The sequence below is a fragment of the Herpailurus yagouaroundi genome, unplaced genomic scaffold (assembly GCF_014898765.1).
Source record: "Herpailurus yagouaroundi ecotype Mexico unplaced genomic scaffold, PumYag 183, whole genome shotgun sequence".
NCBI lineage: Eukaryota > Metazoa > Chordata > Mammalia > Carnivora > Felidae > Herpailurus > Herpailurus yagouaroundi.
The window spans coordinates 4,588,075-4,611,016 of record NW_024412414.1 but is presented as its reverse complement, the minus strand read 5'-3'; the positions used below and the strand labels follow the sequence as shown (position 1 = coordinate 4,611,016).

General features: G+C 54.3%; 1 protein-coding gene across 14 annotated transcripts in view; it reads right to left on the bottom strand.

Moving 5' to 3' along the window:
* ATP2B2 (ATPase plasma membrane Ca2+ transporting 2) overlaps nucleotides 1–22,942 on the bottom strand; it is a 388,866-nt gene that overhangs the window by 51,730 nt on the left and 314,194 nt on the right. For 9 of the 14 annotated variants that reach the window (XM_040491970.1, XM_040491982.1, XM_040491969.1 and 6 more), the window contains 6 exons: nucleotides 12,608–12,733; nucleotides 10,885–10,917; nucleotides 9,720–9,779; nucleotides 4,525–4,566; nucleotides 3,539–3,697; nucleotides 534–748 (listed from right to left, as the gene is read on the bottom strand). In XM_040491970.1, coding sequence (XP_040347904.1) covers nucleotides 534–748; nucleotides 3,539–3,697; nucleotides 4,525–4,566; nucleotides 9,720–9,779; nucleotides 10,885–10,917; nucleotides 12,608–12,733 — 635 coding nt within the window. The remainder of the gene's footprint in view (nucleotides 1–533; nucleotides 749–3,538; nucleotides 3,698–4,524; nucleotides 4,567–9,719; nucleotides 9,780–10,884; nucleotides 10,918–12,607; nucleotides 12,734–22,942) is intronic. The other 5 variants (XM_040491974.1, XM_040491979.1, XM_040491978.1 and 2 more) reach the window with 3 other exon arrangements.

Below are 22,942 nucleotides of genomic sequence, written 5' to 3'. Positions count from 1 at the left end.
TCTTTTGGTTTTAGGTTTATCTCTTCCCAAAGTTAGGGAGTACCCTCTGAGATTAGTCATAGAAGTACTACAGACTTCTACTTATATTTGGTGGGTTGGGGATGGGTTTGGGCTTACACGGTGACGTCTGCTCTTTGTGCTTTTTTTTTGTTGTTGTTGTTAAGTTGAGTTGATTGTCAACGTTTAAAAATCAAGAGAGCTCATATTAAGTCCACGTTTCTGGCTTCTCTGGAAAACTGTGAAGATTTGGCAACAAAGCGGCTTCTCTGCAAGGCGACACTTGGCTGGGATGAATGATGGCTGTCCCTGCAGCCAGGGTGTGGCCCTCTGGTTGTGGCCACAGGCCCCGGGCCTCCCTGAGGGTGTGTGAGCTTTGGGTTCCTGCATCCGTGTTCTCTCCCACCTTCCAACGTGCCCCCTCCCTCCTTCTCAGCGCTTCTCCCAGCCCCAGCACTTGCCCCACGGGCCACCCCCACAGAGCCCCTGGTGAGGGGGGGCAGCCAACTGCATCCATCTGGTCCCCTCCTTCTCACCTTCACAGAGTAGGCCAGTGAGATGGTGACGGCCAGAGGGAGCCCCTCGGGCACGGCCACCACCAGCACCGTCACGCCGATGATGAAGAACTTGACAAAGTACTGCACGTAGACGGGCGTGCACTCGGGTAACCATGGCTTCTTGTTGACCACGAAGGTGTCCACGGTGAAGTAGAGCACCAGGATGATCACTGTGATGGCCGACATCACCAGTCCTGTAACACGGGTGGGGGAAGACCTGTTCAGGGGCTTTCCTGGGGGTATGGGCCTGGGAAGTGAGATGTAGACCAAACCCTTGGCCAGAAGGGCTCTGGGGCCAGGCAGACCCTAGCTCACATCTCAGCTCTGCCACTTACTCGCTTTGTGGCCTAGGGCAAGTTCTTGATCCTCACAGAGCCTCAGTCTCCTCTTCTGGGCAACGGGGATGCACGTTTATCTCATGTGATTTTGTAAGTATCAAATGCGATTAGTGCTCGTAAAGTGCGTGGCATGGTGCCTGCCCGACACCTTGCAGGGGCTCAAGAAATGTGTGCCGAGAGACCATGTGAGTAAGTTAGAACTGCCTGCATAGTACTCTCACACAATAATGATGTGCAGTTGGTACCATGTATTTACTCATTCACCCAGACACCTAGTAGTTCCTACTTCAGGAACCAGGGACACAGCAATAGAGAGGGCAGAGTCCCTGCCCTTGGGAAGCTGAGACTCCAGAGGGGGAGGCAGACCGGAAACAAGCTCATGAACAAGATAATTCAGATAGGGATAATGCTGTGACAAAAAACTTCAGGATGACAAGACGGAAAGTGACATGGGCAGAAAATGAGAAAACGACCCAAATGTCCATCGACAGACAAATGGATAAAGAAAACGTGGGGCACACACACAACGGTATGTGACTCAGCCTTAAAAAAGAAGGGAACCTTGCCATTTGCGACAACATGGATGGACCTAGTGGACATCACGCTGAACGAGAGAAGGCAGACACAGAAGGGCTTACATGAGGAATATAAATAGTCAAACTGATGGAAGCAGAGAGTAGAAGGGTGATTGCCAGGGGCTGTGGGGAGGGCGGAAGGGGAGCGTTGTTTTTCAGTGGGTACAGAGATTCAGTTATGCAACATATATAAGTTCTAGAGCTCTGCTTTACACTACAGTGCCTACAGTTACCAGTACAGTATTGTGCACTTCAAAATTGGGCAAGAGGATGGGTCTCCTGTTAAGTGTTCTTACCCCCAGAACAGAAAACAGGAAAACTCATGAAAGAACACAAGGACGTTTAGGAGGAGGTGGTGGCTGGGCTTCGTACCCTGCTTGTGGGGATGGCATCACGGGTGTATGCATGGGTCCAAACTCATCAAGATGTACATTAAATGTGAGCAATTTTTTGTATATACGTTGTGTCTCAATAAAGCTTAAAAACAAAACATGGGCTGGCATGGGAGTGACTACTTTAGCGACGGCGTCCAGGGAAGACTTCCCGGAGGAGGTGATACTTGAGAAGATGGGGAATGATGAGAAGGATCAGGCAGATGGCGTGACCTGCAGGAAGAGTGTTCCAGACAGAGGAAAGAGCAGGGGGCCCTTTTTTGGATGAGGAGACTGTGGCTCAGTGAGGGGAAGTGACTTGTTCAAGGCCACAGGCCAGAGAAGCGCTGCAGAATTAGTAGAGGCAGGTGCCTACCTGCCTGGATCCCCTGGGATCCCCTTGCCACTTGGGTGTGTGCGGCCTCCACCTGCTGTTGGTGCCAGGCAGGTGCCCCTGAGGCTGTGCACGCCTGCGGCCGCTGCCAGAGGAAGCTCGTGTTTCGGTGATCACCGTCTCTTTGTCAGGAAGTGCCTGGGAGGGCACCCCACCCCAATGTGATGACCAATATCCAATGGCTGAGGTAGGGGTCCAACAGCCCAGTCCCCTTGGCATGACTTGGGACAGACCCTGCAGAGGTAGGTAGAGACTGGGATTTCTCCAGAAAGTATCTGGCTTTCCCCCTGGCCCTGTCAAGTCAAGTCTCTTACCCTTTAGCGGTTTCACCTGAGCACACCCTCGCCCCTAAAAATCTGCTCCCAGCCACGTCAGGCTGTGCTTCAGGGAACTCAGCCCAAGAGAGAAGCAGAGGTGGGGTGTGAACCTAGACTCTGAACTCCATTCTCGGCAAGGCTGAGGAGAAGGAGGGAGATGAGCAAGGACTTTGAAGGCCATGGGGCTATCCTCCTCCTCCTCCTCCTCCTCCTCCTCCTTCTCCTCATCTCTCCGTTCCCTGCCCCCCAGGGCTGCTGCCTGTTTCCGTGGAGTCTTCTCCAGGCCGAGAATGGAGGAAATCCCTGGGCCAATCGCTCGCCCGCCCCCACCTCCAGCTGTGGAACTTCAGGGCCGGCTCTACCCCCATCTGACAGTCGCAGGGGCGGGAAGCCAAGCTCCCAGCAGCCGGGAGCTATCACCAGGCCCGAATTTAAATATAGACAGTCGAGCCTGTAATTTGCCCCCCTCCTCCACGCCATGGTGCCTATAATTAGAGCCGAGAGACAGCCAGGTGGGGAGGCCTTGGCGTTTGCTGTGTCCTCATGCCGGCGGAGAGGCCCGGGCCGTGTCAGCCGGGCGGGGCACGCCTTACAGCTGGGCTCAGCTTCCTGGGCCAGAGGGGCCACCACCAGCCGTCACCTGGAGCCACCAGCTCAGTTGGGAAGCTGAGCTTGCACTGAGGCTCAGACAAGAGGCTTCTCCCTGGGCTCCTGCCACTGCCCTCAACCTCTCCCATCTTTCCTCTGCCCTGCAGCCGGGGTGGCTAACATAGAGCCCTAATCCATCCCTGCCCTCCCGTACTCCAACCTATTACTTGAGCGTCTATCGTCTCAGGACTCGGGCTGGTTGCTGTGGTAGAAAAGGGTGGGTCTCAGGGCCATCTCATGCAAGCCGCCACTTTGCAGATGAAGTACTTGAGAGCCAGCTTTGGGTCCCACTGTGCACCCCACGTTCCCTCTTGCCCCATCCACTGTGGCTGCGCACTTACCTGCCTTGCCTATCTGCACAGCCAGCTTGGTGAGCTTTCCCTGCAGCACAGACTTCTCCTTCTTGTGCATGTTGGCCTTTTTTTTGTCGTCGGCATCGCCGCCCTCGGCACTCTTGAGGGGCTGCATCTCCATGGCGGCTGCCCCGTCCTGCTGTTTGGCTGCAGGGGGCAGAGCACGCACGCACACACACGCACACACACACACAGACATGCACGCACCGAGGTCAGCTTGCTGGGTGGGGATATTGGCACCCACCCTGCCTGCCCAGGGGAGTGTGGTGAGGCATTCATTCACTCCGCTGCCCGGACCCCTGTGTGGCTGGCACAGAAACCCTGCGATGTGGGGTCTGCCTCTTCCAGGTGGAGACTCTGGTCCCAGGGCCAGTGGTTGCCTTGGAGCTGGAATCCAAGTGCAACCAGGGAGTGACACAGTTCCACCTTGGATTCCCAGCAGGAGGAGGCTGGGGTCCCCTCTGGGCCTGAGTAAGCCCACAGACCCTTCCCAAATGGCCCCTCACCTTTCCCCACATTCAGACAAGGCAGGTAGGCTTGGACTTCTCCGGTTGGTTCTTGAGTATGTTGCTGGGATATTAAATAGTCACCAGACAGAAGGGACATAGGGGGCTTAAAAGATAAAAGAGAGTGTCCCTTTCCGTGGGTGATGAGCCTCCTCCTCCTTCAGTGGTGGACTGACTGGTGGGCCTGGGGCCCTCTCCCTTAGCCCCTACGGATCTCAAAGAACCAGCTACAAGTCTTCAGCTAAATGGGCAGCACAGCTCAAAGGCTGGGGAAGAGCTGGCTCACGGGTGTCCCCTGTCCTCACCGGTGACGTCTCCATTTGGCCTGGAAATACATGAATCACAGCTATGCCCCCCAAAGACGTCAGGCACCTGTAGGTGCGGACATGTCTGCGTCTGGCTTGGCTCTCAGAGCCGGTGGGGAGGGGCTGCGGGGACCACAGAAGCCGGTTAATACAAAAGGGTTACCTTTGCTCTGGCTGGCGTCCACATTGCCATCCTGCATTTTACCTACACGACAAAGAATTTTAACAGACAACAGAGAACAGACAACACACGTTGATCATCACGAAGACGCAACAGGGCCACGGACATTCATGTCATAGAAGGAGGAAGCGCCGAGCCGACTCCGTCCCTCCATATAGGGATGCTGGGGACGCCCCGAGACAAGAGCAAACCTGGCCACCACATTGACTGCAGGGTCTGTCTTGATTCTCGGGGGCTTGGAGAGAGAGCTTCGGTGGGAATTATTTTGGCCCTGAGCATCTTACAGATTAAATGACAGCCTTTGAGGGTAAAAGGGACCACAGTAGGCTGGCAGGAATCAGAGGGGTTCTCAGGTCCCCAGTGATTAATTTGGCTGGTGCTTTTGTGAACTGAGAGGAGGCAAAGGAAATGAGAGAGAGACAGGGAGAGAGAGCGAGAGAGCAAGAGCGCGCGCGAGAGAGAGATGAGAGAGATTCTAGAAAAGAGAGGAGTTTGGTCAATGCGCTCCTTACTTTCTGGCTTCAGGAGGGATGTATGTAGAGTTCTACTTTCTCCTTTTTCCACCTGGAGGAGTGTGAAGGCACAGCATGGACAACCCCCTGCCCAGCCCTATTGAGGGTAATGCATGCAAAGGCTGGGCAAGGGCTCCCCAGTGGTGGGCTCTGAGGTGCCCTGAGTGAATCCAGGGGGCTCAGTGGGAGTGCCCTGTCTCTCAAGGGGACGCCGCTGGCCCCTCCCCTCCACTTGGGTGTGTGCTCTTTATTCTGCAGTTGACCAGCTCGGGCCTCAGTAGACTCAGGGAAGTTGGGCTGGTGGGTTCCCTGGGGTGCACCCCTGCCCCAGCCCTGCGTGCCAGGGCTGGGGAAAGGGCCGAATCTGGGGCTGCTCATCACCTAATCGGGGCTGCCTGGGAGGCCCCCTCCCCAGTCTTAGCCAGAGGCTTGGGGGCTGGGTTTGCAGTGTGGCAGGTACTGGTGGTCACTAGTTGGCAGCTGAGATACCTGCCCTCGCTGCTGGCACTGAGGAAAAGGGGTTTCCTCCTGTCCCCTGGGCCTGTCCACTGAGCTCAGTCAGAGCTCTGCCCATGTGCCTTGCCACCTCAGGAGGAGTCTCAGTAGGTCAGACACCCTTGACCATTTGCTGCAAAGGTGATTCTCACAGCTCACGTTCTGTGAGAACCCACCATGTGCCAGGCGCATCTATAACCCCCGTGATTTCATATAATCCTCACCACATCCCTACAAGGGCACTCCTGTAGTGCACCCATTTACAGATGAGAAACCGAGGCTCAGAGAGGCAGATGGCCTGCCCAGGTCCCAGGGGGTAAACGGAGAGCTGGCCCCAAAGTGCGTCTATGTGTCCACCTCCGATTTCGGAGAAAGCAGCAATCCCTCAGCCCCTCTGAGCCCAGGGGAGGGGCATCAAGGCGGCCCTGGTGGGACGGGGCTCCCGAAGCCCCTGTTTTTACACCAATTAGCTGTGCAGCTTTACCTCTCCCAGTCTCAGCTTCCACCTCTGTAAAATGGGGATGCAACATTCAGCTCCCAGAGCACCTGATGGTTGCCTTAGTAATAACCACTTGCCCATTTAGCACTTTGAGGTTTGCGAGTGTCATCTCCTGTCAATCTCCCCAATGCCCTGCAGGTGGGATAGGAAGGATTCTCATCAGTCTCATTTTACAGATGAGGAGACTGAGGCCAAAGGAGGTTCAGAGATAGCCCTCATTTCTGGAGCATACTGACCATAATGCTGCCTTATTGGTTCCATAAAACTGTCATCAGCATCACCATATCGTGTTGTAAGTGACTCCGAGGGGAGAAGTGGCTTTCCTGGATCCCAGCCCCCTGCTATCTCTGCAAGGGAAATGCAGGGCTGTTCCCACTGCCTCGCACAGCAAAGGGTCAGTGACCCACCCTGGGGTTGAAAGAGAAGGGCCCTGTCGCTCTATTATAAAGTTCTTTTTGCTGGATTAAAAACAAAACAGGAAAAGCCTTTTTAGAGCAAACAGGAATGAACTACAACAATTATTTTTATTTTCAAAAATAATTTTACTAACTGGGCTAAAGGGCACCGGAGGACTCCTCTTTGATACTTGATTTTAGAAGACACAAAGGGGCCTTTATTTGCATTGCATATTATCAGATGCAACAGCCCATGTGTGTGCCCATTAACCAAGCTAGCAATTTCCTCTTTTATTTCCATAGTGATCACGTGGCTAGAAAAATAATCACCAATGCATATGTTCGAGGAAGGGAGAGGTGTTCTGGGGGTGCTTTGGTGCAGATGGCCTGGTTTCTCAGAAGCAAGGGACTTATTTGGGGCTCTCCTCAGCCAAACTGGTGCTTGACTATCCCCGGAACTATGGTGGGGCAGCTAGGTCTGGCTCCAAGCACAACCTGGAGGGTGGGCTGTGTTTCAGGGGAGCTGGGATGGGGACCTGGGGTGGAGACTTGGAGGCCTTTCTGCATCAGATGCCAGACGCAGCTTTGACAACTAGGTCTGTTCTCTTCATGCATTGCCAGGGACATGGGTGTGAAAAGCACATGTGTGGAGGGTTCACGGGAAGATGGCCTGATAAACAAGCTTTGGGGAGACTGACCACTAACTAGGTGAACTGGGGGATGTCCCCTCTCTCACCTGTGCCTCCGTTTCTTCCTCTGTGAAATGTGACCATTTCAACCAAGATGATGCTCATGAAAAGCACCACAAAGTGTCCTGTAAATGTCTGGGGTCCAGAGTGATTATTTACTAATTATGATTATAAATGATGTATTAAATAGTGATATATTAATAAATGTAAAAGAAATAATAAAATAACAATAACAAGCGTAATGCCTCCAAGATTAATGGAATACACCCACTTTCAGTTGGGAGGGGGATGGGGGGGTGGAGTCAGGGGGATTACTGCCAGCTGGGTGTGTTTTCCATGTCCAAATCATCCTGACTTGGCTCAGAGGAGGGAGGCAAAGGAACGGTTAATTCTCTCATTGACCAAGGCTCAGCCTAGTGCTTCTCAACCTTTAATGCACACTGGCCTAGATCCTGGAGAGCTTATTAGAATGCAGATTCTCATTCAGTGGGTCTGGGGTGGGGCCTGAGATTCTGCATTTCTAATAGGTTCCTAGGAGATGTTCAGGCTTCAGGTCCTCTGATCACATTTTGAGTAGCAACGGCATAGAGTACTATTTCCCAAAGTATATTATGGAGCCACACCAATCTCATAAGATTCAGCCAGGAAAAGTCCTGCAGCCAAATCAGCCCGGGAAGCCCTCCATGGCTACCTTTCCACTATACGCCAGCCTATTCAAGGTTCTGAGAAGTCCTGCAGTGAGGAAGAGACCAATTCTGTCCCACGGTTCTTAACCACCTTTGACCACAGGATCCTTTCTTGGAGATAGGACCGATTAATATCCCTATGAAGTTTACAAGACATACTCCTTCAGGAAATCCTGGATTAGGAAGAGGAGCACACACTTTAGAGCCTGCAGGCCTGGGTTCAAATGCCAGCCCTGCCGCTCTCTAGTTCTGTGACCTTGGGCTAGTGTCTTGATCTCCCTGAGCCTCAGTCTCCCCATCTTTAAAGTGGGGACAATAAACTCTGTATCATAGGGTTATCATGAGGACCAAATGAGGCCACGAGCATGAAATGTTTGCAAAGTGCCTGGTTTACAGTGGGTGGTCAAGTTCCCCATCTTTCCTGTAATTTTCCTCAGGATACTTGCGAGTTTTCTGCTACAGTTTGGAGGTGAAGCTGCCTTGTTTTGGGACCGACCAGCCTGGATGTAGTCTATATGTTCAACGAGCCCAGGAGGCTCACTGCTCTGGGGGAAGCAGAGCACCACCTCCCATTTCCTTCTCCCCCCCGCCCCCCCCGGGTTTGCCTATATCGGTTCTCCCTGTCACCCCTCGCCACTCCTCCATGACGCATGACACCTCCCACACCCCAAGCTGTTCTCCTTTCTCCTCCTATGCTTGAAATAGACCTACGCCCGAATTAGCCCTTCTTGGCAAGGCGCGGCTCGCCGAAGGGTCTTGCTTGGCCCCTGACATCCACTAGGTGCTTCCATCATTGGTCATTTTGAATGCAGGGGGCTCAGCCAGAGGTCTGGGGCAGGGGATGGGAGTATGAGGTAGGATAGGGTCTCCATGTCGTCCAGGAGTGGTGAGGAGTAAATGATATAATGAATGAGAAACCCACAGCCCAGTGCCTCGTACACGGTGATGCTGTAAGAATGGCTTTTCCTTTCCCTTCGATTCTCTCGGGCAACAGTTTTATGATCAAGCCCTCCAGCTCTTAGTCTGGGTGACTATCATGCTACCTAATTTGGGGACAGGGGAGCTTTCTGAGCAAATGGGAGCCTCTTCACTCTGAAGATGGGAGGGTATAGAAATAAGAAACCCTCTAAAGGCTTGGAGGCCAGTGAATACAACTCCTTCATGCCTGTGGGTAAGGAGGTTAAAATGCAGATCCCATGTACAGTGGCAACCCCTCCCCCCCACCACCCCTCACCCCCGAGGGGCCCATAAGAATGCAGAGACTCAGGACAAATGCTCCAGCACAGGCAACAGCAGGAAACACCAGTCCACGTCCGAGGGACAGAACCAGGCCCGAGCCCAAGCGAGCCCCCTGCCCGTTCACTCCGTGAAAGAGAAGAGGAAGAAATGTTTATCTGTGGCTCAGCCATGCTATGGGGTGGGGCCAAGGGGCTGAACCCCGGCCTGGGTCCCCCCTGCCTCGAGGGAATTTTCGAGCCAAGGACTGGAGACTTCACTAGGGACCCAGATGCCAGCTTCAGCCCAGGTCCTGACCCCAGGCCTTCTTCCCCAAGCTGGGGCCAGGAATGTACTTAGGAGAGGGCCACGCCGGGTGGGATGCTGCTTCTTGGGAGTCAAATCTGAAGCCAACGTTATGTCCCTCTTCTGGGCTCCACTGGGGGTTGAGGGCCCACCAGGAGCCAGTGCCATTTTGGCAGCCGCAAGTGGGTGCGGAGCGGATTCCCCGGTGGTGGCTTCTCTCTTAAGCGCCTGCCCCACGTGAGAGGACGATTGTCCCAGAGCTGCCCATGCACATCCAAGATCTGTGCGGTCCAGAACAGGGAGAGGCAAGCCCAGAGTTGGGGGTGGGGGAGAGAGACGCCCATCCAACCGAGACCGAGCGCTCGCCATCGAAGACGTACCATTGACTAGGCTGGTATTTGCACTATCTACAGCATTTGAGCCTGCTGCACCATCGGCCGCTGTGGGGGTGGGAGGGATGGAAAATGCAGTGTGTCACAATGGAGAAAAGCAACAATGCAGAACAGCAACAACAATAAAGACATGAACCAACTTGCGGGAGGTAACATGACTATATTCTTAAAAAAAAAAAAAATCTCTGTTGGAAATCAAGAAACTCAAATTTGGGGGCGGGGGTGAAATGTTCCCATAGAGATGCCGTAAAAATCAGGGTAAAAAACTCAGACATGGAGGGTCTTTGAAACAAAACATGGCAGATGATCAATGTGGTTGGGTAGGATGCACCCCTTGGCCATGCCAATCGGGCAAGTCCCCGTCACAGGAGCTTCTATGAGAGGGCATCTGGCTGTCCGTCAGGGCCAGAGGGACCCATGGCCAGGAGTCATTTCCAAACCTTCAGTAATGGGTGCAGTGTGGGCATTCTGATTGGGTATCTGCTATGACTGCCATCACTGCGTCCCAGTGGAACAAGCCCTTGACTCAGGCCACTGCCTGCGGCCACCTCCTCCTTCCTAACCAGCACTCAAAAGATCGCCTTGGTCAACCCCCTACGAGATGCCCCATCATTTAATAGGTGATACCAAGCATGTCACACATTGTGCCTGAGACAGAGAAGGTACTAGCAAGTTTCCCTTAGTTTACAAATTACAAATGACATGAGATGCTCAAATCCACTCTGGTTGTTCTTTCCAGGCGTGGGGAAATGGGTTGAGTGGGCAGGAGAGGGAAGTGACACTAGCGGGCGGGGGGCACATGCTGAGTGGTGAGGGGAGCTGGGACAGGCTCTGTGGGGTGTGCACAGGAGAGCAGGGCTGTGGGGTCACAGGGTGGTGAGCAGGGCACTACATGCCAGTGTGTGGGGCTGCGGGCTGTGTGGTGGCACCATGTGCATGGGCTGGCAGGGTGAAGGTCTGGAAGGGCAAACGGGCAGAGTGAGGCGCCGGTTCCTCCCGTGGGGCTGGCATCGCGTGGGGGCACAGTGGAGGGTCTGGTGGGTCAGGGAGCCTCCTCCAGCTGTGTGCTGGTGGCTTGGGGCCAGGGCTCAGTGCTCGAAGGCTGCTGCTATTTCTAAAAGCCCCATCTACCCTGAGGGGTGTCTTACTGTACCTGGTAGCTGAAGGCCATCCCCCTTCTTCACACCTGTGTGATGATTTTTGAGACACGTTAATGAAGGAGAAGCACATCCAGCCTCATCTGTGCGCACGCGCGCACACACACACCCACACGCACCCACACACACGCCCGGCTGCACGCCTGTGGTCATCCTGAAATGGGGGCCCGTGGTTGGCAGGCTCTAAGCAATGACCCTGGTGGAGGTGATGAAATGGGAATGCAGAGGGGGCCCAGCCCTGGCCGTGCTGCTCACAGGGGCTTGAGAGGTGGGGCTGCCCCGTATATTCCTCTGCCCTGTCCTCCCACATCCCACTTCTTCCTTCTACACTGACACCCCCATCTCACTGGGCCATAGGTGTGTGTTCAGTAAAGGGCTCTGACCTGTGCTTCCGGGCGGGAGAGGCCCATCTTCCTACTGAAATCTTTGAGGACACTGGTCTGGCCTGTGGGAGCTTCTGGGTGCTTCTGCCCCTCACCCAGGACCCAGGGAGGCCAAGAAAAGGGGCAAAGCCTGTGTCATCCTGCCATACCCCGCCCACTGCCCATATCTGCCCCACCATCTGCACCCTGGGGCCAGAGCTGGCCACAGCTTCTACGTCACTGTGTGAACACTGTCCTGACACCCTCTGGGGCTCTTGACAAGGACTGTGTCCTCAGCTTCAACCTCAGCTGTCTCCTGAGACAGGTTCTCTCCCACCTCTGGATTTCTCAGATCACAGCTTAGCTCCACTGTTCATGTTGCTGGGGCTGCCATAATCTTAGGGAGACCCTTCTAGAAAATATAAGGTATTACCCTTAGGAACAAGCAACCTTTGGTTGTGACCCAGGCTCTGGGCCTGGTCGGCCAAGGAGAGCTGGAGGTAGCAGGCCTGTCCCTATAACTCAAGGAGAGCATTCTTATCTTCTTCCCCCGGACCCCAGATGGTGTGGGTGTTGTGGACCCTCCTCTGGAGCTTGGGGAAGGAGATAGGACAAAAGACTGAAGATGTGAGAGGGTTCTGTCCCTGAGACTGACTTTAGGTGTTGGGTAAGGAGCTGGCTGTGCAAGGGCCAGAGGCCTGGGCCTTTGGATTTGGGCCTGGGCTTCTAGGGTCTTCCGTGCATCCCTCCCTCTGCTCTGAGAGGCACTTGTAGCCAGGCTACCGGCTCGCTGCACCGAGGGGGAGCCCAGGGAGTAGGAATCTTGTTTCCAAAGTGGCAGAGGAGCTAGGACCCAGGCAAGGTGCCAGCTCTGGGGGGATAGGGGAGGAAACCATGAGTTTGGCCACATTCCCCAGAATCTCTTCTGCCCACATCTGGGCTGAGTCAGTGCTGGGTGGGTTTGCAGCCCTGCTCTGTGGAGTTGAGACTAGTGGCAGGAGTGAGCGCAGGTGGGGCTTTCGACTCCGTATCAGGCCTGATGATGGGACCAGGTCACACTCAAGGCTGGAGACTCAACAAAGTGCTCAGTGCCCTGGGCCTGGCCTGACGGGAGGGTACTCCATGACATGACCAGACAGACAGAGACTGGGACAAGACCCTGGAGATGGAACAGACAGAACCCTCCTGGCCCAAGCAGGGCCTCAAGGATGCAGGAGACAGCTGTTGGCACAGGGCATGGACATAAAAGTCACTCAATAACTATTTTGTTGAGTGAATGAATAAACGACAATAAAAAAAAAAAAAAAAAAGTGACCTGAAGAGCTCCTCTCCTGGTCTGTGAGGGGGTTGCGCTTACCTTTCTTGTCTTTCTTCTCTTCCTCCTCACCGCCAGCCCCCAGCAGGGTAAAGATGATGCCAGTCTGAGAATTCACACCCACTGCGGTCACTACCATCCGTCCAGAGCCCTCCATCACGTGGGTCCCTGGGGAGGGGGACGAAAGCCAAGTTACCGTTGCATGGGCCCAAGCCCCCTCCCCAGAGGAGTGGAAGGAACTGGGTCCCAGAAAGCTCCTGGCTCTGTCTGCCAAGGTCCTGGGGTACTGCCCATGATTAGGGTTCAAACTATGCCCTTGGGACAGAGCTATCACGGGCCTGGGACTCAAACCCTGCTACATCTACCACCTACTATCTTCTCTTAAGAGAGCCACCTCCCCACTCTGTCCTAGACAGGACTAGACAGGACTGCTTAAAATGGGGTCCACTCCCTCCCAAAGATCTGGGAAAGAACTCAGGGCTCTGTGAACTTGCATGAGAAGACAATGACATCTTGGTGTTCACAACCGTCTAACTGAAAGTTAGCATTTTCACCATGACATAGGCTACCGACCCCAGGAGTGTTAGTCGCCCGCAACGCCGTTACATGTATTACAAATATGACAGGTTCTTTGTCATGTGACTTTATAGCTGTTGCAGTCATTCACTCATCCTGATTTTACAAGTAAGGCAGCTATCAGACTGACCGCTGGTTCTTGTCATTAGTGTGCTGACAAAGAAGCACAAAGAAGCACATTACTCTATCACACACATTTTTTATTATTTTAATTATTTCAATATCATCGGCTTCCTTTGTGATCCAATGTATTTTATTTTATGCATTTTAAAGCTTTATTCCGACTAGGGGTGGCATCTCTGAGGACACCAGACTTCCCCAGGCTCCTCGGTGAAAGAAAGGTTAAGAACCCCTTTTGTAGAATTTTAGGATTTCCAAACTGGGCTTTAAAATTTTTTTTTTAAGTTTCTTTGTTTATTTTTGAGAGAGGGGGGCAGAGAGAGAGAGGAAGAGAGAGCGTCCCCAAAAGGCTCCGCGCTCTCAGGGCAGAGCCTGATGCAGGGCTTGATTTCACGAACCGTGAGATCCTGACTTGAGCCGAAATCAAGAGTCAGACACTTAACCGACTGAGCCACCCAGGCACCCCTCAAACTGGTTTAAAGGCCCTGGAATTCTTTTGAGGGGCAGGAGGGCTGGCTGTGGGGGGTGAGGGAGGCCTCTTGTCAGAGTGGCTCCACTTTTATTCATCTTTGGGGTTTCTGTGTCAGTTGCACTTTGCACAGGCCCCTCCACCGTGCAGGATCAGAGGGCAGCCTGTCCAAGGTTCATTCGGGGGACTCTGTACCAGAGTGAGGATTAAACGCAGAGGTAAATCTGCTGAAAAGTGTGCTGTATACATACAATGGAGTATTATTTGGCCTTAAAAGGGAAGGAAATTCTGGTACAGGCATGAGCCTTGAGGACATTATGCTCAGTGAAATACACCAGTCACAGAAGGACGTCTATGGTGGATTCCAGTACCGCAGCTCCATAGAGCACTCAAATTCACAGAGACAGAGACAGTGGAATTGTGGTTGCCAGGGGCCAGAGTGGGGAACTTATGGTGGGGGTGGTGTTCCCATTCAACGGCTCTAGAGGTTCAGTTTTGCAATATGAAGAGGTCTGGAGATGGATGGTGGTAATGGGTGCACAACAGTGTGAATGGATGTAATGCCACTGACCTGTATACTTGAGAGGGGTTAAAATGGTAAATTTCACATCATGTGTATTTTGCCATGATAGAAAAATTGCAGGAAAAAAAACCAAACAAACCCACTGAAGCTGGCTGTGACCTCACTGGGGAAACAAGGGGAGTCCAGGGAGGGCGGCTGGGACCCAGCCTGGGGAGGGGATGGCCACTACGGCCGCCTGGGTTCCGACAGAAGGAGATACAGCGAAGCCAGCCCTCTATCCTCAGGCTGGTGCTGGGGACACATCACTGTGTCCCAGGAGCTTTCACAGACAGACAGGTCACTCACAGAAAGAGTTAACCTGCATGGCCTGTGTAGGGTCACATGCAGAAGGCTCCAGGGAACACGTGAGGAGGCACCTTCCGTCCTGCCAGTGGTCCCTCTATTTAGTAAAGAACCTAGGTAAGTGAAGTTTGGACTTTTGGGCACCTTTATTTTTTTTTAAATATAAATCCTTACTACCCAGGGTAGAAATCTCTCTTCAACGCAGCATGTATTTCCTTCTCCGACAGAGAGGTGAGCATCCCAGCCTGGCTGGAGCATTTCAGGCCATCCACAGGCCACACAGTAAGAACCAGACAGGGGCTGAGCCCAATGGCCACAGACACCGACCCGGATGCTAAAAGGCCCTGATGAGTTGCTTCTTTTTTTTTTTCAACATTTTATTTATTTTTGGGACAGACAGAGACACAGCATGAACGGGGGAGGGTCAGAGAGAGAGGGAGACAGAGAATCGGAAACAGGCTCCAGGCTCCGAGCCATCAGCCCAGAGCCTGACGCGGGGCTCGAACTCACGGACCGCAAGATCGTGACCTGGCTGAAGTCGGACGCTTAACCGACTGCGCCACCCAGGCGCCCCATGAGTTGCTTCTTGAACTCAGTTCTGCGTTTTAGAGTTTTTCCTTCTTTTTCTTCCAGACTGCTGGCCACTTCTCCCTGTTTTCGGGGTGACTTGTCTCTAGCAGCTTTGTTTTCCGGTTTGCTTTAGACCTGAAGGTTAGGTCAGCAAACTCAAGAAACATCTACCTTACAACATTTTCCTCAAGAAAGGAATCTATTTTCACCTTTCAAAAGGTTTCACCCACTCCTTCTTTTCTGTTCTAGGACCTGAGCGATATCCTGAGATTGTGTGTGTGCATGTGCTGGTGTGCATGTGTGTGCACCCATGTGTATACAGGCGTATGTGTGCGCATGTGTGTATATGTGTGTTCTAGCCTCTGGCCCTCTAAGATCTCATGATCTCAAAGTGCTTTACAGGAAGACAGATGGACACTCTCCAGTGAGTTTCTTCATGGTGGGTAAAGGTCAGTCTGTCTGACCGTGCATGGGTAAACCAAGGCACGAAGGCTCCCAGAAGGGGCATGCCGCCCGGTGAGCTGTAGCAGAACCCACATGGTCAGCTGGCTCCTTGTTCATTCTAAGGACAGAAGGACAGCACTCTTTCATCTCTGGGCAGGGCACAGTGGGGACCACAGGGTGAGCTCAGACACTGACTAGAGGCCAAGCAGCCCAGGCCGACTCTGGAGCCCATCTACTTGCCCAAGAGGCACTAACTGGGAACACCAGGGCCCACTGACAGGACCCTGGTAATTACAGTAACTTGCTGACAAGATTTCTTGCGTACTGGCTCAGCTTGTGTGGGGTGGGCAGGGGACAGTTAGACAAAAGCAATATTAGACAGATAAGGAGCCTGGGGCCTGGAGAGGTCATGTGGGGGTGGGTTCACCAGATCCTTCAAGGTGAGGAGCACAGTGCACTGATTCAGAGCACAGATGGCAGGGGCAGTGGCCAGTGCTGACCTCTGTAGGACACCTACCGTGGGCCGGGCATCGAGTCAAACCTTTCACACACCATTATCTAATTAGAGTTCACACCGGCCCTCAGTTTACAGAGGAGGAAACTGAGGCTAAGGGAGAAGCGGCTTGCCCAGAGTCACTGGCTGGTGGGGGCAGAGCCGGGATTTGAACTCTCCCCTCTCTCTTGAGCCTATCCTCTCTGTCACCTACCAGCGCCCACCCCAGGAAGCCAGGCCCTCATACCCTGGTCTCAAATGTATTCTGAGGAAGTTTCTCTGCCTCGTTGGTAATGAGGATGCCGCTCCCCACCTCCCCGGCCCTCAGCAGGATGGAAAAACACATAGGGGGCCAATTTCCACCCAAGATAATCAGACCCCAAATCACCTTCTAATCTAATCACTCCCATCACAGTAGGGAGCTGGTAGCTGTGCCTCAGGAGGTAGGGAGGAGGGAGGAGGAAGCCAAGGGGGCACCACACAGGACATGGGATATGGGGACACGGGGTGAAGGTGCAGCACATGCCTGCTCAGCCTTAGATGAGCCTCAGGGTGGGCCTCCAGGCCCCAGCATTAGACGGGCCAAGAGAGCTGGGGGCATCAGCCGCCCCTACCCTGGTCCTCCCTCCCCCTGTGCCCCAGCGGTCCCCCCCGCCACGGCTCTAACCACTGTCTCCCAGCCCAGACACCACTGACATCATCTCCAAAATCCAAACACCACTCAGCAGGCTTTGGATGAGACCCCAGCCTGCTCCAGACCCTTGACCTCCGATTCTGCCCTGTGGCCTCTGCCCTGCGAGCGGGCAGTTGACTGGAAATTTGTGTTCAGCCTCCCACCTTTGCTCACCCAGTTACCACCCCCCAAGTGGCATTCTCCCTCCTCTGGTCCAAAACCTCCTCCTCTTGGCTTGGGACAAATGCCCCTCTTAGGTGGCCTTCCCTGATCCCCACAAGGGGACTTTTTCTCTCTCCTCTGGATTGCCCCACCCCCTGCAGTTTCCCCTGGGGATGTTTCCAGGCCTGGCTCGCCCATAGGCTGTGAGCTACTTGCTGTAGGTTCGGACTGTGAGTCTCCTCTTAGCAGAGCCCAGCTCATAGCTGGAAACTCCAGCCCTTTTTTACTGCTGCCTCCTCGCTTTGCATTTTCTGTGGTGGGTACATGTTACATTTATGGAAAATCTCCACACCCTTCATACACTATCCTGATGGTTTTGCAAAGGGTCAGATTTATCCCTGCTTAGCACTCATCCCCACGCCTCACTGGGCCGTCCCTCTCCCCTCCCAGGGGCTGGCTGCACCCTCCTACTAGAGGAGGAGTTGAATGGACCAGGTCACCCCCTTCAGCTATCACACCCCAGCCCCAGATTACCCCACAAAGGGCATTGTTTAACCCCAAGGGCCGCAGCTGTGGTGGAGCCACGGGCATATATGGGTCAAGGTTGACCAAATCTTCCACAGGAAAACGGCAGGGTCTCTGGGGAGAGGCGGAGGTGAGAACCCTTCAGGTTTGGGGGTCCCGGCAGAGCCTTGCACCAGGACCTCACTGTCTGTGGTCCTCTGCCATCATCCTGCAGCCTCCACCTCCTGTAGGTCTCACAGAGCCCCTCAGAATACACAAACACGGGGGGTGGGTAAATTGAGAGAGCCCTGAGCTCAGGGGAGGGTGGGACCTGAGAACCGGTCTGGTGTCTACTTCTGATTTCCTGTGTGACCTGAGACCAGCCCTCTCCCCTCTGGGCCTCGGTCTGTCCTTTGTAAAATGGGTGGTCTATGTTAGGTCATCAGCTCTGAGTGATGAAGTCTGGGCACCCAAGGTCCCAGAGAGACAAGGGCCACTCCTGGGTGGCGTAGGGTAGCCTCCATTAAAAGGCTGTTATCTTGGGAGTTTGGATCTTGGTTTGGATGGGGCCAGTAGAGGCTCGTGCAGACAGACCGACCACGTGTGGCACTTTCTGCGCACACCATGCTCATTTACTTGACGGACAGATGTGGTAGAACACCGGCAGGGCCCAAAGGGAGGTCCCTGCCCTCCAGAAGCTCACAGTCCAGCTGGGGTGAGGGGAGCAGACAGGAACACAGATCAATGACGACGCAAGACAAGAGAGACCTAGGGCCCGGTGGGCTGGCGGGGGGTGGGGTCGGGCACAGCCCAGGCAAAGACGGAGAGGTGAGATAGCACGATAGCCGCTCAGGGTCGTGAGAGGAGGAGCAAGAGAGAAGCTGGATGGTGTAATGGCCTGAGTGGAGAGAGGGCTGCAGAGCTGGGTCTCTGCTGGGTGTTCAAGGGGGGAGCCGCTGGAAGCATTTCCAGGGCAGGGAGGGAGACAATTAGTATTTAGTGAGCGGTCCCTTGTGCAAATACTGTCTGAGCTGCTTTTTCCACTTGGCTGTCATAATCACCCTGTGAGCGACCATCATCACCCCATTTCTACAGACAGGGAAGCAGCCCGGAGAGGTCATCCCCGCATTCAGCCTGGGGGGAGAGGGCCAGGGTGGACTGAGGGTGTCATGCCAGTTCTTTCCACCTCGCTGGGAAGGTCTGTAGTGAAGCCAGAGGCAGGAGAATGGAGGGGAAACTGTGTCAGCCACCCAGCGGCTGTCCGTCCACGACAGAAGGAGCTCAGGCCCAGGGAACACTGGGTGTTCCACCAACCAGATGGCCTGTCCCGTCCCACCTGAACCTTTATCTCCTCCCCACACAGGAAGCAGAGGGTGGGTCAGAACCTTCCCAGCTGCTGGCCCAAAGGCCATCTCTGCTTCAGACTGGCTCTGGGCAGCAGGAGACGGTCCCCACTGTGCCTCGTCCAGATGTCAGCTGTCTCGGGCCCGAAGCCTTATGTAATGGCAAGTGGGGTGCACTGAGCCTCTGGTGGCAGAGCTGGAGGGGCCTAGTTTTACAGAGTGGGGCTTCTGCGCCCAGAGAGGGCAAATGACTGACTGAGGTTGCACGGTGTACCTCATGGGTACACGAGGGCATGGTTACATGAGGTACATGGGTACATGGGGCACAGCTGGGGGCTCAAACCTAGGGCTCCTCGCTCTTCTGGCTCTGACTTCCCAGGCCTCTTTCTGGACGGGAGAGGAGAGAGGTCTTACCTCCTAAAAGGTCTCTTTCTGGGGGTAGAGATATGAAGAAAGGATAAAGGCCATTTCTGGCCTTTCTGGGAATTATCATCTGCCTCCAGGCACAGGCTCCGAGCAAAGCCAATGTGGTTCCCAGCCCAGGAGCAGTTCCTTCATCATTATTGTTATCAACGCAGTTAATAACAGTAATAACACATGCCTGCAGAGCACTAGACAGTTTGCAAAGCATTTCAGCGCCCACAAGACCGTCCTCCTCACAACAGCCCTGTGAGGTAGGTTTTGGTGCAAGTACAACCCCAAGCCCCTCCCCTCCCCATGGCCTCTCTGGCTCAGAGAGGTGGAGTGGTGGCCCAAGGTCACACAGCTGTGAGTGGTGGAGCCGGGACTTGAACCCGTGCTCTATCCACTACACCCCGCTGCCTCTCATGGAGAAGAGGCAGGGTAGTGTAATGGAGAGAGCGCGGGCCGAGCAGCAGACTGGGACTTCCTGCAGTCACGGTGTCGTCCTAGGCTCCCTGGAGGCGGCGGCAATGGCGGCAGGTCTGGCTCTCCGTGCCTGGCCTTCTGCTTGGCAGGCAGGGTGGGGCAGCAGGCCTGAGAAAGTCTGCCGATGTCCTGGGCAACTTCGTGCTGTTAACGCTCTGGCTCCAGGGGTGGTGGAGGTGGGTGGGGGGTCGTGCAGGGGGCTGAGCCAATGGGCCTGGCTGGAGCTGGGCTCTGCTGCTTTTGGGGACACCCCCCCTGCCCCGGCCCCCTGGCTCCTGCCCCTTTCCCGGCCACATAGATGGCGCCTGGTCGCTGGTTTCCCAATGGAATTTACGATAAACATCTCAAACAGGCCTTGCTGCTGGGTCATAAAGTCACAGTGTCCTCAGAGGTGGGCTTGTGCATAGAGGCTATGGGAAGAGCTTGGGGCTAGGAGGCTGGAGGGCTGGGGTCTCGCTCTGGCCCTGCCTTCTGTGGCGCTTTACACTCCTGCTCTGGGCCTCAGTTTCCCCAGGTGTAAATCCAGACCAGACCACAGTTCTCTAGGGATCAGCGAATCTCCAGGAAGGCTGCCGAATCACAAGTCTGGGTATTTATTTTTCATTTATTTCGCTGCTTCCACGGGGCTCTCACAGGGATTCATGACCTGGGGGCATGAGAGACCACGGGGTTCCATGAACGGAAGCTGTTGTGTCAAAGGAGGCAGAAGGGGCTGGACATCTAGATGCCTCACAGGGCCTACACTGGGTCCCAGCCAGGAGGATGCGGTGGGGACCGTTGATGGACACGAATATGTACAGAATATTAGTTAATGGTATTACATCAATGTTGGGTTTCCTGAATTGCTAGCTGTGCTGTGGTTATGTGTGAGAATATCCTTTCCTTAGGAGAGACACATGAAGTGGGGCGCCTGTGTGGCTCAGTCGGTTGAGCGTCCGACTTCAGGTCAGGTCATGACTTCACAGTTTATGGGTTCGAGCCCCGCGTCGGGTTCTGTGCCGACAGCCCAGAGCCTGGAGCCTACTTTGGATTCTGTGTCTCCCTCTCTCTCTGCCCCTCTCCTACTTGCACTCTGTCTCTCTCTGTCTCTCAAAAATAAATAAATGGTAAAAATTTAAAAAAGGAGATACACATAAAGTGTGAAGGGGCCAAAGGGCCATCACGACCACAAGACAGAATGAGCCTCCTGAGAACAAATGGGGCAAAAATGGTAACATCAGCTGAATCAGAAGGAAGGGCGTTCAGGTGTTCTTTGTACCAGTATTGCCACTTTCCTGAAAGTTGGAAATTATCTTAAAGTACAAAACTAAAAAAAAAAAAAAAAAAGGCCCAGGTCAGAGTTTGTACTCCAGGGCTCACCCATATATTGCTTGATCACACACACAGGCTTTTAAAAAATGGGAATTTCTTGCCAACAGTTGAACACTGGGAGATTGTACACGAAAGCTGGATTTCTGGTTCCCCTTGTACAGAGGACGCTGCAGCCACACTGGGGCCAGGGTGCTTCTGCAGGCAGCAGCCAGAAGTAGTCATGCTCTTGGTGTGGCACCCACGCTCTCCCTGCCCGACCCCATGGAGGTGGGAGCTTGCGACCCGTAAGCATTCTACCGTGCCTGGCCCAAAAACACCTCAGTCACGGGCCTGTGTCTACCTGTCCATCTTGGGAGACGAGCTCCAGGCTGTTATTGGATTTTCTTTGTGCCTGAGCACTGGGGACATCTGAGTCTTTCTGAAGGCAGGTCTGTCCCCATTTGTCAGATGGAGAGGCTGAGGACCTGCGGGGCAGAGGTCATAGGTGGAGCTGACAGAGGTCTGGGACCTGGGTGTTCTGCCTCCAAACGTTGTCCTTGCTCCCCACCACACAGCACCTCACGCCTGTACCATTTGCAAAGGATAGTCCCGTCCGTCCATGCGTGTGGTCCCCACAACAGCCCTGTGGGGTAGGCAGGGGGCGGGGGGGAGGGGAAGGGCCTTTGACCAACTCCCCCACTGCACACAGCGGGTCTCCCAGCATTGGGGCACAGGGAGGTGGACAGACCTGTCCAGGGTCACAGGCTGGGCACAGCTGGGCCAAGTGACCCAGCAGCAGAGAGTTCCTTGCCTTCCTCTAGGTTGAACCACTGTGCCAGATGCCATGAGGGGGGTTTCTGAGCTACCATGAGGACCCTGCAGGTGCCCCCAGCCAGGTCCCTGTCTTCCCCAGGGGTCATTCAACTGGAAGGCCCAACAAGGCCTCCCGGCACAGGGAAGGTGTCCAAGGTGTCTGTCCATGCACAAAAACGAGCATCCAAATGGCAGTTCTCCAGAGTTCAGAACAATTGAGGAAAATCCCCTGGAGGAGGCAGGCTCATGCAGGCTGAAGGTGGGGAGGAGCTGGATGGGGCAGATCTCAGAGAGGAGGAAGGGGGAGATAGTCAAGATGAAAGAAGACTCGTGAGCTGGGGTCAACCCATTTTATAAGCAAGGAAATGGAGGTTCCAAAAGGGTAAGAAGCTTGTCCAGGGGCTCCTAGCAAATGAGAGCAGTGGGGATTTGAACCCAGACGTGTTTCACTCCCAAGCCCAGGCTCCATCTGAGGAATAGGGAAGGGAACCAACCCGTTGTGGGCATCCCTCAGCTAGCACTGGGCTAGGCAGGGGCTTCGCCTACATCACACACCAGAACATCCCTATTGTCTTCATGGATCAAGAGAAGTGGAGCGACATGGCCCAAGGCCACACAGTGAGTTCATTCCAAAGCCCAGATCTGGCTCAGTCCAGCCCCACCCAGCTTTTTCTACAAGAGCCCCAGCCTCTTTCCTCTCTCTGGCAGACAGTGCTTGAGCCCCCACGCCATGTGGACCCACGGATGGGCGGGGCATGACCTACTGGTAGCCTCACACTCAGGGCTTCTGGCTGCTGGACCTGCCTGGGAGAGAGGATCCACGAAGAAGGGCATCCCAATGGTGATGGTGTGTGTTTATCTGCATATGGCCAAGGATGGAAGGGGCCCATAAGAGTGACATCATTAGATCTCTTTGGGAGGCAGAACTGGAAGAATTTTACTCTTTACCTTATCTGAGATGGTTTGAACGGTGAGAGACTCGGTCAACATGACGGGGCTGTGCTCGAAAGGGCCAAGCACAGCGTGGGTGTCATGGGCTGAAATGTGTGTGAGTGCCATGCTGTATGGGGGTGACTGCCCACGGGCAGTGGTGGGCAGAGAAGGCTTCTTGGAGGGGGTGGAGCCTGAGCAGATGAACAGGAGTTAAATGTGTAACAAGGAAGGGAG